Genomic DNA, 15,997 nt, shown 5'->3' on the forward strand with positions numbered 1-15,997 from the left:
ATGCACCCCAGAATGCCATTGGCCTTTTTGGCCACGAGGGCACACTGCTGGCTCAAGGCCACCAGGACGCCCAGGTCCCTCTCTGCAGAGCTCCTCTCCAGCAGCTCATCCCCCAGCCTGAATTGGTGTATGCAATTATTCCTCCCTAGATGCAAGACTCTATGCTTGCTTTTGTTAAACCTCATCTGGTTTCTTACTGCCCAGCTCACATGTTAAACTCCTCAGCCTGACCATGCAAATCCCTTTCCTGGGGTTATGGTGGCTGTTCAAGCCTCTCAGGCTCTGCTCCGCCTAATTCTAGGATAAGTGGATTCCTTCCTGACTGATTTCTGCTGCTTGAAATCGTTGGTGCCTTTTAGAAAATCACATAGTTGCACATAATACAGGCAAAAGCTAAGGGACAGGAGAGGGCTGCTTCCATCTGACTTGACAGCTACTAAAATGAACAGTGCTCTGGTAAAGGTTTTGAGAGGTTTAGCTGGCCTTCAAATACTTGCTAAACCCTTCTTTTCAATTCTTTTCAATCCAAACCACATATTTTCCAAAACAGAGTTAAAATAGTCCAGTAACCTTTTTTATTCCCTTTTTTTTTCTTTTCTTTTTTTTTTCTTTCCATGGGTTGGCTCTGTCAGATGAGCAGTTTTGCAGTTGTGCTTTCTGCTGCTTTTTCCCATAACTTTCTTGTGCAAAACAGCCTCACTAGGGATAGTGAGTGTCTGAAGTAGAAAATAAGATATCTATATAGTCTTCCCTCTCAATAGTATATGTTTAAAAGTATAAAAAGATTGACTTTAATGTGGTACACCAATAACTGACATTTATTAAAAGTCTTCAAGTGGATGCTTAAGATTCACTTAAGAAACTGCTGCTTCTTTATTCTCAGTTGAGTTTTAATTATATAGGTCTAGCTAGGTCTGTGGTTACAGGCCAGTCAGCCTGTGGACCCCTGCTACTTGAGATACAATCAGGGGACGTGGTGGGAAGCAGCAGAGGAAGCGTACTGATGGGGACTTGCAGCAGCCAGCAGTGCCCTGGCTGGTGCTTGCAGCTGCTTGGGACGAAGCTTCCTGAGATGTTGTAGCAAGGAAATTAGTTGTGTAATGTGGTGCCAAGTGTAAATCTAGAATTAAAAATCGAATTTTAAAGACTGCTGCTTAATTTTTACTTCAATGCGTTCAGGTTATTAATCACAAAATAACACTATAAAATGTGTAGTTATGTTCATTCCTGCCTTACTCTTCAGTGTAAGCTATTTATCTAGCGCTGTAGCAAATGTTGATGGAATCTTGCCAAAATACACAGACCAAGAGATGAGACAGAAATATGCCTGGACTGTACTGGAGTTCAGTCTGCAGAAAGAATTTAAAGAGCATTATGAAAATCTTTTACTCGATTCAGATTGTTGTTAACAAAGGGAAATAAACAAAACCAGAGAATAATCTGATGACCTTTTCAGATGTTCTCTGGGAGCTGTGCGTGGGCCTGTGTCAGTAAGTGCTGTCTCTCCCATGCCAAACTGTGAGGCAGCAGTGGTTGCAGCTCGTGTCAGTTGCTTGGCCTTTGCTGTAGGCTAACGGAAGCAGGTCCTTGCAGAGTTTGCGTGCTGTATAGAATCAATAAATGCTTTTTTTTTCTTCTTGTTAGCAGAAAAGAGAAGAAGTATCACAAACTAGTGTACTCTTGGAAATATGAGATTGAGAAGACCCAGACATAAAGCCTTCATGCACAGAAGAGATGCTTAAGAAGAGCATGGGCAGCTGTTCGCTGTGGACTTAGTTCCCTGGAATGGCTCAGGACCTAAATGCAGGGGACCACTGGGCTTGATAATCTCCATGGCTCTTCACGTCCTCTGGCTTCTCTCAGGGACTGCTGGCTGAGTTGTCAGCTGTTGATACGTTCTGTAATTTAGGCAGAGAGTTTGCTAGGGATGGCCAAAGGCACTTGAGAAGTACTGGCTGCCGACCTATGGTGAGAGCAGACCTCCAGAGCTGCTCAAGCAACTGGGGAGCAGAGGAGGAAGGTAGACTCCTGACTCCCTGCAGATGCCGGGGCTCTGTATGCCCTTTTGTCCTCAGGAAGAGAAAACTTACCTCATGTTTTTTTACAGTTTAGGCACAGAGAGCCTCTGGCACTGCTTTGAATTTTAACCATATAATGTAAAGAGTTCTAGTCTGTTTTCCTGTGGGTTTTTTTTGTTTGTTTGTTTGTTTGTTTTTGGTCTCTGTGTGTGAGTGAGCTAGCAGCAGACAAAATCTTGCTTACACCAGAGGGAATTTACACGTAGATTATTTCCTTGGAGCAGAAGTCATCCTGGAGACCTACTTCAGGCTTTCTTGTCTTTATTTTCAGCGTGAGGGAATAGGTTTTCCGTTGGTGGTTCCGCTGTGAGTGCGATGTAGTGCCACCCATGCTATGCGCCTGAGGAACTGCAACACTGTTCCGAGAGAATTGGTAACAAACCAAATTAATTTTAACAGTCTCATGAAGATGAGGCTATTTTGTATATCCTGTTTTATTATTGTAATTCTTAGGATAGTAAACAGTATTCTTATTGTTACTATGCTAGGCAAATTAGCAAATTAGCCTAATTTTTCTGTGCAATGGCGTTTGATTAAAAAACCCCAAAACTTCTGAAAAGCTACATTGAAGGCCTATAAACTGAATTTAGTGCTGATTGTATTAGACAAAAGGTAATATTAAATTTTAACCACTGGAGTTCTTCAAACTAGCTTTCTTTTTCCAAGAAACAAGAACATATATAGTGTCTTTTTTTTTTTTTACCATCAATAATTTCCTCTAAAACGAAACAACACAAAAGAAACACAACAACAACAAAAAGCCACCCCAAAACCATCAGGAGCAAAACACCCACAAAACTCTTAGATGTTGTAAGAATGGGAAATGCTAATGCACATGTGACGCTTAAGGCACATTTTTTAGCACAACCTTTCCTGCATCTTTGGTCTAGATTTCATTCATGCTTTGGCTGCGGCACCAAGGTTGATGGTGAAGAGTGAGGTGTGCAAGGGGGAATACTGTCTTCATTGGTGCAATGAGGATGAAGCTGCAGTAATGCTTCACAGTCTCAGACTGCTTGGCATTGACTCGCAGTATGCATGGACTGTTTGCCTGGCTTTTCTTTGATTATCCAAGGGAAGCAAAAAAGCTGCATGTGCAAACAGTCTACTTCCAGTCAGTAATCTTCTGAAGTTGAAGTTGCATGTTAAAGTTAGTAGTGGTAAGTCAGGAGGCTGAAAAACTAATTTAAAAAAAAAAGGAGGCAGAGGAGGGGTGGCTGCACTAAGGTTGCTCATCTAATGTGAGGTTGCTGGGTTGGTTTGACTTCTTTTGCCTGGTAAAGAATCTGGTGTAAGTTGTTCAATGCAATTCTTGGACATTTAAAACATGAATATGATTACACTCAGGTTAGAGTCTGAAAGCTAAAAGGAATGGAGGCACAGGGGGACATAATTGGAAAGAAACCTGAAGGAGCCAAGCTTTTTTAGTTCTCTCTTGAGGGTGTTTAGCTTAACTTACATTTTCAGTCAGATGCTTGGATCTACCATAGAAATTTATAGCTGGTTAAAACTGAAGGAGTGTTTCAATTAAAGTAACATTTAAATCTTCTAAGTGAGCTGTTTGAGAGTGAAGAATGTTCACTATGATTTGAGAGATTGCAATTAGAAGTATTTATTTTCTTAGTTGCCCTCTTCATCCATCACTGCAGTGTTGGATAGCAGAAGATGCACCACAGTGGGAACTAGGTGGGCTAGATGATCTTCAGAGGTCCTTCTAATCTTCTAAATCTGTGATTTTGTGACCTCTGGTGGAAGCTTGTGAGTTGACTGCAGCTGCATGAAGTCCTGACATGTAACACCCAATTTGCTCTTCAGAAATTAAGGGTTTCTCCTTTTGTGCCCTTGGACAGCCAGCTGGCTGGGGGCTTATTAAGAGTGACTATATCATTATTTTTGTTATCCTTGGCAAGCAGTGACTCATAAAGGCTTTCAGAATTACAGGTGGAGCTTTGAAATTGATTGGATACAGAAAGGGAAGTTTGACAGAACAAATCATATTTTTTCATCAGATAAAACTTAATGCACACCACTGCTGGAAAATAGCTTTTAAGGAATAATTGCACTTCAGTTTTTTTGAGCATCAGTTCTGTTTAGGCATCATAGCTGTCCTAGGTGATCATTCCCAATCCTGTGTCATCTTTAAAACTAGTGGGACAAATGTTTGAGATTCTGTATAGGAAACAAGACTGGGAGATGGATCTAGTGCAAAAATAATGCTGTGTGTGTATATATATATATGGGGAGGTATATATGTGTGTGTGTATATGAAATGTGTATTAGTCTGCTGATCTAAAAACTGTCAAAAAGAAGCATCCCTTGGATGGAGAAACAGGATGGGAAGTAATGAAATTCTGCCTTACCAATGAGATGAATTAATGTTAACTATGCCCTGTGCATGATCTCCACCCCCATTTTTTCATATTCTGTTCATTGCACACTGCATGCTGTTTGTTGTCAAATCTTATGCTGGAGCTTTTGGATGAGTGACTGTAAGGCACAGACTAGGAGAGTAGATCTAGAGTGAATTCAGCAGTGCTGAATATCTGAGTTACATGTCAGCTATCTATAATGAGTTCAGTACTTCAGACTCCCCTTTGACCTGTACAGTTCTAGGCTACAAAGGGTTACACTTCCACATCAGTACAAAGATGAAAGATTTTACAATCTGTATGACTGACATTATATTAGCAAACTAGTTGGAATGGGGGTAACACTGTGCTGTGTAGCCAAACAAGAACTAGTAAATGACAGTTGTAATTGCAATGGGTATTAAAGTCAGGGTGTTTTTGCTGTTGTGCTCCCCCACTCCAATTCATAGGGTACTAAATCTGAAGTTTATCTCTTTTTTGGAAAATGTGGTCTGTCTTTTTTTCACACCAGTGTAGTTCAGCAGTCATGTCTCAGTCTTGTTGCCTCTGTTCATTCATTCTTCAGAGCTGCATCAGGACTGACAGCTGTAACTTGATTTGAACATTATAGTTCTCAGAAATCTTGTTGTGTTGCTCGTTTCACGTTCTCTAAGAGTTTTCATGGTGCTAAATGAGAGGACTTACCATTCTTTCTTAAAGTCCTTTCTGGACATGGTTCCTGGCTGGCATGTGAAATGAAAGCACTTGTAGCTATCTTCTCACTCTTGCCTGTTCTGAGTGCTTTAAAGCCTGTCTTCACCTGTGCTGAGAAGACAGTCTCTGAGGGTATATGCTTAGACTATAGCATAGTGAGGAGAAAACTTGAAGGCTGATTGAGCCCTTCTGGCAAGCATGCAGGTCACATAGGCTCAGTGGCGGCATGATTGTGGATGAGAAACAGTTGATGCTGGGCTTTTGGTTCAAGTTACAGGGATTTGGATGGTGAGAGCCAGTAACATTACTGTTCATACCTTGAGTGGTACCCCTCTAGGGTATGAGTGAAGAGTATTGAGTGGCCTTTCTCCAACTGTGTGATCAGAGTATGTGGTCAGGAGAGGTGACAGCAGCTCAGAGTTGTGTGGTGCTGCCTTTCCAGATGCCTTCTACAGATCGTAAACAGTTTGTGTGGTGTCAGACTCTCGCTGTTGTTTTGCCTGAAACACTAGCAGTCTGCTTGAAGTCAGGGGTATTCCTGGCATCCATCAGAGGAGAGCTTGGTGTCGCCGCTGTTCCTCCCTTAGAGGATCTCAGCTTTGCTGAAGAGATGAAGGAGCCCTTCCTGGGACTTTGTTTGCCCACAGCCGCAGAGCTGGTTGGAGCAACTGTCCCTCTGCTGGGCTCTCAGTTCTGGCAGCTCTCCATGACCACTTGTTCTGGCTTCCATTTGCAGCCTTGTTCTTCTGAGACCCCATCCTGAGCTGTGGCTGGATGCCGTTCCTAGGCTGTGCTGGTCACCGAGCTCACAGGAGAGGGCAGCCAGCACCTGGGTGTGATCCCATGGCCTACTGGCAGGGTCTGCACTTGGCATCTGCACCCTGCTGCCTGGGGAGAAAAGCACAGCTCACCCCTCTGTGCTGGATGGGCTGTTTTAGCTTGGCTGAAGTAATGTTACTTTTCATATCTATATATTATGGGGAAAGAAAGCCTTTCCAAAGGATTTGCTGCTCTAGAATTGAAAAATGTAATCCTTACATTGACAGGGAGTAATGGAGCTTGTGGTTTTACTGTATGTATAAAACTCATTCTACTCTATGCTTTAGAACAATGGCTGGCAGGGATAGATTTTAAGCAGAACACTTTGGAGATAGTTTGTTACAGACATACACTGTAAGGAACATCCAAAGGATGTTATCAGGCTAAGAAGGGGAATGGCAGAGTGAACACTGTGGGGAAGTCCTTACAATGGCTTGTCTGGTGACAGCGAGGCATTTTTACTTGGTCAGTAAATAACATTCACAAGAAAATAGCTCAAATCAAAACCCTACCAGAAGCCATCAGGATACTTTCCTACTCTAGGAGAGCTTTTTTGTTATCTTTTTGGTGACTTTTAAGCAAATTAAAAGCCTACTTTTAGCAAGGGCATTCACAGTTACAACCTCTAAGCAAACCCACGTGTGATTATAGTAGATTTAGCTTGATGAGATAAGTGGATGTTGCTTATTTGTGTATGCTTGGCTCAGCACCTTAATCCAGGTCAATGAATGCCCTGTCCTTGTGCCAAGTAGCAGCAGCAGCAGTGTGTGCCAAGGATGGGTAAAGAATGAAGTGCATGAGTGCCAAATTAGATTGAGACAAACTGTCAAGAAATAGCAGCTTCAGGTAAAGCAGCTAGTCACAATCACATTTGATACTTCTTCACATTTTCCAGAAACAGCTGTGTGAGTAAATTTCATTATTTTCTGGTGCAGCCACTTTTGGGGATTTTTTGTTCCCTTCTAATTATTGAGAGCAGTGTAGTGATGGATATAAGAAAATGCATGTGAGAGAAACAACAAAGAACATGCTATGTGCCTATAAATGCTTATGACATTCAGAAGCTGATAATACTGGAATGACGTTGGAGCCACTGTGTCTGGAACCACAGATCTCGGTGCTGAATATTTTATTGAGTCCTCATTTCTGTTTTTAATACTGTTTTTTTTTTTTTGTTTTTTTCTTCAGATTTTATCAATCTGAAAAATCATGATCTCTTCTGCTGAAATTCTCCTGATTGCTTTGTGTCTTCCTCATACTACATATTTTCCTTTTTTTTTTTTTTTTTTCCATCCCAGAAATTGGTCCAGTGACGATAACCACAGATCCCAAGAAATTTCAGTTTGAACTCAGGGAGCTGTATGTTCAGGTGAGTGACTTGTTCATCCTCTATGTAGTTCTAGAAATACGCCCTATTTCCTCCCTATGATCATTCATCTCTTGTTAGGGTTTCTGCTGTAATGCTTCATGTGGATATAGGTGCAAAAAGTATCATCTTCTTGTTCTCTGCATATCTGAATTCATGATTATAGTTAATTACTTTGTCTTAGTTTACATCATTATATGGATACTTTGCTCATTGATCAATAACACAAGAAAGACTAGTTAGTCAATGATAATACTTATTTTGAATCCTATTAGTTCTGCCACTTGTTCACAGATACTGTTATGAACTGTTTTACTGTTTCCTGTAAGTTATTTCCTTAGTTCTAATTAACTAATTAATGTACAAACGGACTCTTTAAGACCTGTCTTGTGCGACATAGGCACTTCCTTCATTGCCCTGTGTTAACAATCACCTAATGATTCAAATGTAGCAGGCTGACTCAGATAACCTGGTATAAGGAGATAAAATGATGGATTTTGAACCACCATAGTATGTCTCCCATGATTCTTAGTGTGAGAATGAGTTGCAAATGATATCTGGATCAGTGCTGGAAGGAAAGAAGTATTGGAGTGGAGTTAGCTTTACTGAAAATCGCATTCTTCAGTCAAGCATTGTCTGAGATAATACTGCTGGACAAGCTTCTGTCTTTAAGGACAGTGTTTTAGAAATGGGCAAATGGTATAAACGGTTTAAGGTTGTTTAGAAGCCAGTGGTGCTAGTTAGGGTACAATTAATAGCTTAAAAATTGCAAGAAAGGTTGAAATTCTGAGAAAACAATAGTAAATTTTCAAGGAGGGAGAAAGTGCTACCCACTGTGCTTTTTTTTCTCTTTTATAGGGAGATTAAAAATTGGTCCCATCTTTAGCTACACTGGAAAATAATTTTAAGTGTTTTGAAAAAGGATATGAACCAGATGAAGCTTTCAGGAATTTAAAACTCTTCATTTGCTAACCAATTGTTTAAAAGTCACTATCTAATTTAAGAATTTTTCTCTAATTGACAGTGACTGCATATTTCATAATTATTCTCAAGGTGTGTTAGTTCAGCTGAATTAAGAACGATTTTCTATAATGAACGACATTGGTGAAGGGCCAAAATAAGAAATTAAAGTGGTTAGATAAGGACTGATAGGATACCTTGCAGCAGTTCTTCCAGAGAATGTGAACACTTCTCTAATGTTCATTATGGATAATTCACCTAGAAAGGCACTGACTGAATATTGTGAAAGCAGTGGAAGTCTTGAGATAAATTGTTTTTGGTTAAAGTTATAGAACAAATATTCTCATTAATGAACAAAACTAAAATTAAGATGAAGTTAAATTATTTGAAGGAGTCTTATGTATCTTAGATAGAAATAGGCTGTCTAGAATACTCCAAAACTTCTTCTTGGGCACCAGGACAAACGCAGATCTTTGCACCAAAAATATTTGGAGTACAGAACAATTGGAATGCTTGGACATCACATTTGACAGGGTCTTTCCATTGGTATTTGCCAATAGTTTAAGACTAGTCACAGAATCACAGAATCACAGAATTGTAGGGGTTGGAAGGGACCTCTAGAGATCATTGAGACCAACCCCCTGCCAAAGCAGGTTCCCTACACCAGGTCGCACAGGTAGGCGTCCAGGCGAGACTTGAATATCTCCAGAGAAGGAGACTCCACAACCCCCCTGGGCAGCCTGTTCCAGTGCTCCGTCACCCTCACCGTGAAGAAGTTCTTACGCACATTTGTGCGAAACTTCCTATGCTGCAGCGACCAACGACGACCCTCTGCGCTCTGCCAGTCAGCCAGTTCTCAACCCACCTCACTGTCCACTCATCTATCCCACACTTCCTCAGCTTTGTTATAAAGATGTCGTGGGAGACAGTATCAAATGCCTTTCTAAAATCAAGGTAGATTACATCTACCGCTCTTCCCCCATCCACCCAGCATGTGACAGCATCATAGAAGGCCACCAAGTTGGTCGAGCACGACCTCCCCTTGGTGAACCCATGCTGACTACTCCTGATAACCTCCTTTTCTCCCAGTTGTCTGGAGATGGTATCCAGCACAAGCTGTGTTCCATCACCTTTCCAGGGACGGAGGTGAGGCTGACAGGCCTATAATTACCTGGATCTTCCTTCTTGCCCTTTTTGAAGACCGGAGTGACATTGGCTATCCTCCAGTCTTCAGGGACCTCCCCTGTTGTCCAAGACCTCTCAAAAATGATGGAGAGCAGTTCGGCAATGACCTCCGCCAGCTCCCTCAGCACACGTGGATGCACCCCATCAGGTCCCATGGACTTGTGGACCTTAGTACTGCCTAGGCGCTCACGCACGTCCTCTTTCCTGACTAAAGGGAAGTCTCCCATTCCCCAGACCCTCTCACTAACCTCCAGGGTGTGGGATTCCTGTGGGAGAGCCTTTTCACTGAAGACGGAAGTAAAGAAGGCATTCAGTTTCTCTGCTTTCTCAGCATCCCCCATTACCAGGACCCCCCCCTCACTTAGTAAGGGGCCCACATTCTCTCTAGTTTCCTTTTGCTGTTAACATACTTGAAGAAGCCTTTTTATTATCCTTTATCACTTTAGCTAGATTCAATTCCAGACGGGCTTTAGCCTTCCTCGTTGCATCCCTGCAGGCCCTGACTACATTCCTATATTCTTCCCAAGTGGTCAGACCCTTTTTCCACATTTCATGGACCTTCTTCTTTCCTTTGAGCTTGCGCATGAGCTCCTTGCTCATCCACACAGGTCTCCTGCCACCTTTTCCCGATTTCTTGCTCACAGGGACGCACCGATCCTGAGCTTGGAAGAAGAGCTGTTTAAATGCTGACCAGCTCTCAGAGGCCCCCTTACCTTCTAACACCTGAGCCCACAGGATAGCTCCAAGTAGGTCCCGGAAGAGATTGAAGTTGGCTCTCCTAAAGTCCAGGGTAGCAATCCTACTTATTGCTTTGCTTCTTCCACTCAGGATCTTGAACTCCACCATCTCATGATCACTACAACCCAAACTGCCCCCAGCCTTTCCTTAACAAGTCCACTTCCTTAACAAGTCCATCCCTGTTGGTGAGAATAAGAATAAGAATAATAGTCTGTGTGCATCTCTCTGGAGAAACTAAGTCCTGTTCTTTTTACATTCAAACTAGTCAAGAAAATATTACTTTGACGCGGGTTGAGTTGATACATTATTGCTTGTGTAATTAGCTGTGAATCATTCTTGTGAACAGAGTGACAATAACCTGGACAGCACTGGCTTCTCAGTATCTTTTCTATTTGAAGAGTGAGGCAAACTTTTAATGTATTCTCACATTAAATGTAGTTTCTACCATGAGGCCTTATTGCATGAGCAATATATTTTTGTCTGTATCAAAATCTTGTAAGTATACAGAGTGCTGCATGATCACATTATACATGTGCTGATATATTTGCATAGGCATTATGAAAAGATCTTATTTGAGTACCCCTGAGTATAGAAATAACAAATTACTTACTCAAAATTGTCTTCACTAAGAATTGTTAATAATGCTTTTCAGTTAGATACTAAAATTACCATTTTTTAAGTGGACACAATACCTTTTTAATAGTTATGTCAGCATTGCATTCAGACCTGAGAAATGAAATAGTACAGATGACCTGAGCTAGCAACCTAAATTTCTGCAGGCATATCCAAAATGAGTGGAAAATGAAACTTTAGTCATCTATGTTTCCTGGAAAACTTCACAAGGAAATTATATTTTGTTGAAATTTGTAAAGAAAGGCACAAAATATTTCTCTTTTTAAAAAAGTAATACATTTTTGTTTAGTAGTTTTATTTAGCTGCCTTTCGAGAACTTCTATACTATGAAAATAAAATGTTTATACTTCTTCTCAGAACAACCATTTAACTTAGCATTGTTTTTCCAACGAGATGTACAAAGCAGATATCATATAAAACATTCAAAAAATTACATGAAAAAGTAATATCATAGACTAGAAGTGGGAATAGAGATATTATACTTAGAAGGTGGTTGTAGAAATAAGCTATTATCTTGACTTTGCCTACAAAATGAAGGTTTAATTGGGAGATTCTTTTGCTGAATATTACATTTGCTTTGCGGAAGTTAAAAATCTTAGAATCATAGAATCACCAACTTTGGAGAAGACCTCCAAGATCATCCAACTGTCCGCCCACCACCAATATTTCCGCTCTAAACCATGTCCTTTAGTACAACATCTAAACATTTATTGAGCACCTCCAGGGACCGTGACTCCACCACCTCACTGGGCAGCCCATTCAAGTGCCTGACCTCTCTTTCAGAGAATAAATCCTTCCTAATGTCCAGCTTGAGCCTGGCACAGCTTGAGGCCATTCCTCTAGTCCTATTGCTACTTACGAGGGAGAAGAGGCTGACCCTCGACTTGCCACAACCTTCTTTCAGGCAGTTGCAGAGCAGTAAGGTCTCCCTGAGCCTCCTATTCTCCAGACTGAACAACCTCCATTCCCTTAGCTGCTCCTCATAAGACTTATGCTCCAGACACCCACCAGTTTCATTGCCCTTCTCTGGACATGTTACAGGGCCTCAGTGTCTTTCTTGTAGTGAGGGGTCCAAAACTGAACACAGCACCCCAGGTGCAGCCTCACCAGCGCTGAGTACAGAATCATTTGGTGTATATTGTTTTGTCCCTTGGATTGTACAGGCACTGCCAGGATGAAGTTCAGACATGCCAAAAATGTTGTTGGAAAATTATCTTTTGAGTTTCATGCACTCCAGAGTCTACTACTTGTTTTTCCCATTAAAGTAAGACTACATACAGAAGTAGGCAAGTAACTCTCTTTTACATAGAAGTTTGAGATACTCTTGTTATGAAATTGGGCCAGAATTACAGAGAGTTGAAAAGTTGTTCCTGATTTAAAAAGATTTGGTTGGGGTCAACTGAAGTTCTGGAGGACTGAGGAACTATGGGAGAAAGGGCCTTTTTTTCCCTGATGTTTAACCTCAAAACAGTTTCTGATTGCCCTGAAGTACTAAAAAATGCAGCAGTTGCATTATTTTTTTCTTCTTCCTTCCCAGACTGTGGGGTTTTGTGTGTAAGTATGTGTGAAGGTATGCTGATTAGCAGGCATGTAGATTAAATATAAAAGTTATTTCTTTTAATAGTAATCTTGAAAATGCAGAGATCCGTTGCTGTTCACAGGGCTGGGTTTTACAGTTCACATTCAGCTGTTTGAAAAGTTCTGTCTTCAATATGTGAAATGGATTTTTATTAAGTGAAAAAGAATAATTCTTAATTTCTGAAAAGGTCAATTTCTGTAATGTTAAATAAAGTCATTCTTGGAAGCCCTAAATGCATAGTCTGAAAAACTGGCAGCTGTGCAGCTGTCTGTGTGTCAGCACAGGTGACTGGGAAACATATCACCTGTGTCCTCTATTGAGCTCCTCACACTGCCTGCCCCACTGTGGGAAGTCCAGGGCAAGTCCCTGCCATCCTGGCAGCCAAATACCCTACTGGAGAGCAGTCCTGCATGGCTGAGGTTGCTTCTCTCTGTGGTTGTGATGTCTCGTAACTGCTACATGCTGCTGGAGGAATTGCATTGTCAGACAGTAAGGGAACATGTGAGTAAAGAAATGGGGCTGGTGCAGGAGCTGGAACTAACTGACATGTTTCTCCCAGGAGAGATAAGAGTGACCATGACACTGGCCATTTTAAGAGCCACGTACAGTTTTCTCCTCTGACTTCAGTTTCCTTAATTCTAGATGTTGCTCCAGTGTGAGTTTGTGACACTTTACAGAAAACATACAGTAATTTGGGAGGGAGGGAGGAGGGGAGTGAATAAAAGAATAGAAGATGGAACATTCAAAAGAGACACTTTCTCAAGAGAAAATATAATTGGTATGTTCTTTTCCTTTGAAAGTTTGTGTTTTTCCTTTCTTCTATTTGTAAACAGGGTGGTGGAGACTGTCCAGAGATGAGCATTGGAGCAATTAAGATTGCTCTAGAAATCTCTCTTCCTGGTTCTTTCATCTATGTATTTACTGATGCACGATCCAAAGACTATAAACTCACCCATGAAGTACTTCAGCTTATTCAACAGAAGCAGTCACAGGTACATGAGGGATTTACATCCTGAGTTGATTTACTCAGGATGATTACATCTTTAATGCCATGTTTTCTCTGTACTGAAGGGTAAAATTCTACTATGCGAGGATGAGTGAAATCCATTTTTCAATAAGAATAATGCCATTCTAGGAACTTGATTTGTTTTTTAAGTAGAGATATTTGATCTGATTAAAAAAAACTTGAAGGAACATTTATTTTTAATGCTGTGGATTAAATAGAGCAAATGAAGCTTGTATATATGCTTGGTCAGCGTGTCAGTTATGTGGACGTTCTTATGTTGTTTTGAGACAGGTTTTCTGAGATGTCCAATTGCTTATAAATGAGTATCACTTATAAAGTGATTCTTCACTTCAATGCAAAGTAATAAGAGCCCATGCCAAGTGATGTACTTCTGCTATCAGGCCTTCATGCTGGCTTTAAAATGTTTTCATGCAAAATTTTGCACTGCGTCCCAAATGACTTGGATGCTTTTTTTATTTGTTTTGTTCTTTTTAATACAGGTAGTATTTGTGCTAACTGGTGACTGTGATGACAGGAATCATATTGGTTACAAAGTCTATGAAGAAATTGCCTCAACAAGCTCTGGTCAAGTTTTTCACTTAGACAAAAAGCAAGTTAATGAGGTAAATTTTCCAAGTTCTGCTGTATAGAACAGGGTAGAGGTTCAGATCTTTAAAGGATCCAGTTGTGGGCTAGAGTAGTTAAGGGGAAATTCTAGATGTTCTCTTTTTGATACATGAGCTTTGTTCACTATTTCTCTCTTTTTGCTTCTGCAATATCGGGGTTCACTCTGTGACTTCTGTTTATGTTGGGAAAGTGTAAACTGTCAAATCTAAACAGACCTTCACCAGGTTCCCCCTGCGTGTGTTGGAAGGCTTCCAGGAAGAGAGGCTTTAATACAGGGAGCTGGTGTGTGTCATTTGAGTAGTCAGCCCAGAGGCTTTCCTATTCTGAGTGAGAATGCAATATCAGTTTCAAATGAATACTTTGTTAGCAAGTAAAGGATTGCTAGAAAGCCAGGACATAAATGTTCTTCACATAAGGCTCGGTTCTGAACAGATAAACTAGTAGGCTTCCATTGCTCACAATTAACTGTAATCATGTTTTAATAAACGTTGTTTTTGGGTAATCTTGACAATTCTGCTGACAAACGATAATTTTGAGTCATGGTGAAATGCTTCCTTGTGATTGCTGACCCAAAGTGTTGAATGAATGTTTTCTTTGAAAATTACAGGAATTCTTAGAATTGAAATTATAATAGTCCATGAGAAAATAATTTAGAGAGAGATTAAAACATATTTTAGTTATTTAGGGAGGTAGATTTTTTTCTACATTGTATACAGCATTTGCAATAACTGGATGAGGTCTTCAAATTTAAAAAAAAAGTTGTTCCTTCATTTGTAAAAATTTGACAGTGACAAACATTGGAGATGAATTGCAATTTACTGCTGTTGTTGCTTAGCAAGATTGAAGTTCTTATTGGGAATGTAATAAGGTATAGGCAATTATGTGAAAGTGATCATGAGGAGGACCTGCTCCAATGATTAATTCTTCCAAAATTAGGGGAAAATTTAGAGGAAAAGAAATTAGCTGTAGGGACAGTGCAGTTTCTGAGCTGCATTTTGCAATTTTTGTGTAAGGAGAGTAAAACTTCTCTCAGATGACTCCCTTTCTACAGCAGGGACTTCTCATCTTGAGGCTATGCATAAGAGCCAGAGGTTGATATCAATGAGTGATGATATCAGTAGGTGATATTCTTGCAGGGTTTTTATTTCCTGGGGGGGGCACAAGGGTGGAGGATTGTACTGCACTATATAATTGCATCTCCTTTCAGTGGTGATAGTGATCCCTACGGTAAAACTTTACAGTGCTTCCAAAAGTTCTCCACCATAACTGCTGAACAAATTGCATTACATTATTTAAAGTAAAATATATACTAAAAAGTCCCCGTGATAAGGGATTGTGAAAATGAGCTTATCAAAAGTCTGACATCCCAGATAAAGCCTTAGCTGAAGATTTTGCATCAGCAATATTACTTTTCAAGGAACATATTCCTCAATGTGCAAATGCAAAGGAACAGGAAATATAATAGTTTTCAGCTGTTCATAGCACATGCCTCAGGCAAGATTCAACAGACACTGAACTTGCTGTCCTTTTTATCTGAGTAGTCAGTGATGTGGGAAAAATAAAGTTCATAAATGTAAAATGTAGTCACTGTTTTGGGCCTGGAGACAGCTAATGCTAAACTGTAGATTAGGAAGAACTACAAACTGTGAATGCCCTGCCAAACCAGTGTCATGTTTTGTTAGACATTTTGGATCATTCTACTCCCCCTAAAAAAAACAAACAAAGCTATTTTTGGTGTATAATTACAGACTATGGCTCTCATTCTTGCCCTTGGTGTGCAGAATGAAGCAATATTACTAACTAGCTACAAGGAAACACAACAGTGCTTGATACTTATCCAGTGCTTGCGTTATTGAGAAGACTAAGAAATCACTGCGCCTTTTTTTTTTTGTTTTTTTCTTCTTCCATTTCTGAAAAAGGATCTTATGATTTTAAATGCTACAG

At 40.4% G+C, this 15,997-nt stretch overlaps 1 protein-coding gene across 1 annotated transcript in view; it reads left to right on the top strand.

The window, feature by feature from the left end:
- The window catches only part of HMCN1 (hemicentin 1), a 184,281-nt gene that overhangs the window by 25,297 nt on the left and 142,987 nt on the right, over window positions 1-15,997 (top strand). Inside the window, exons 3-5 of the mRNA XM_031554941.1 lie at window positions 7,258-7,328; window positions 13,254-13,412; window positions 13,927-14,049. Coding sequence (XP_031410801.1) covers window positions 7,258-7,328; window positions 13,254-13,412; window positions 13,927-14,049 — 353 coding nt within the window. The remainder of the gene's footprint in view (window positions 1-7,257; window positions 7,329-13,253; window positions 13,413-13,926; window positions 14,050-15,997) is intronic.

Source organism: Meleagris gallopavo, chromosome 10 (assembly GCF_000146605.3).
Source record: "Meleagris gallopavo isolate NT-WF06-2002-E0010 breed Aviagen turkey brand Nicholas breeding stock chromosome 10, Turkey_5.1, whole genome shotgun sequence".
NCBI classification, from domain to species: Eukaryota; Metazoa; Chordata; class Aves; order Galliformes; family Phasianidae; genus Meleagris; species Meleagris gallopavo.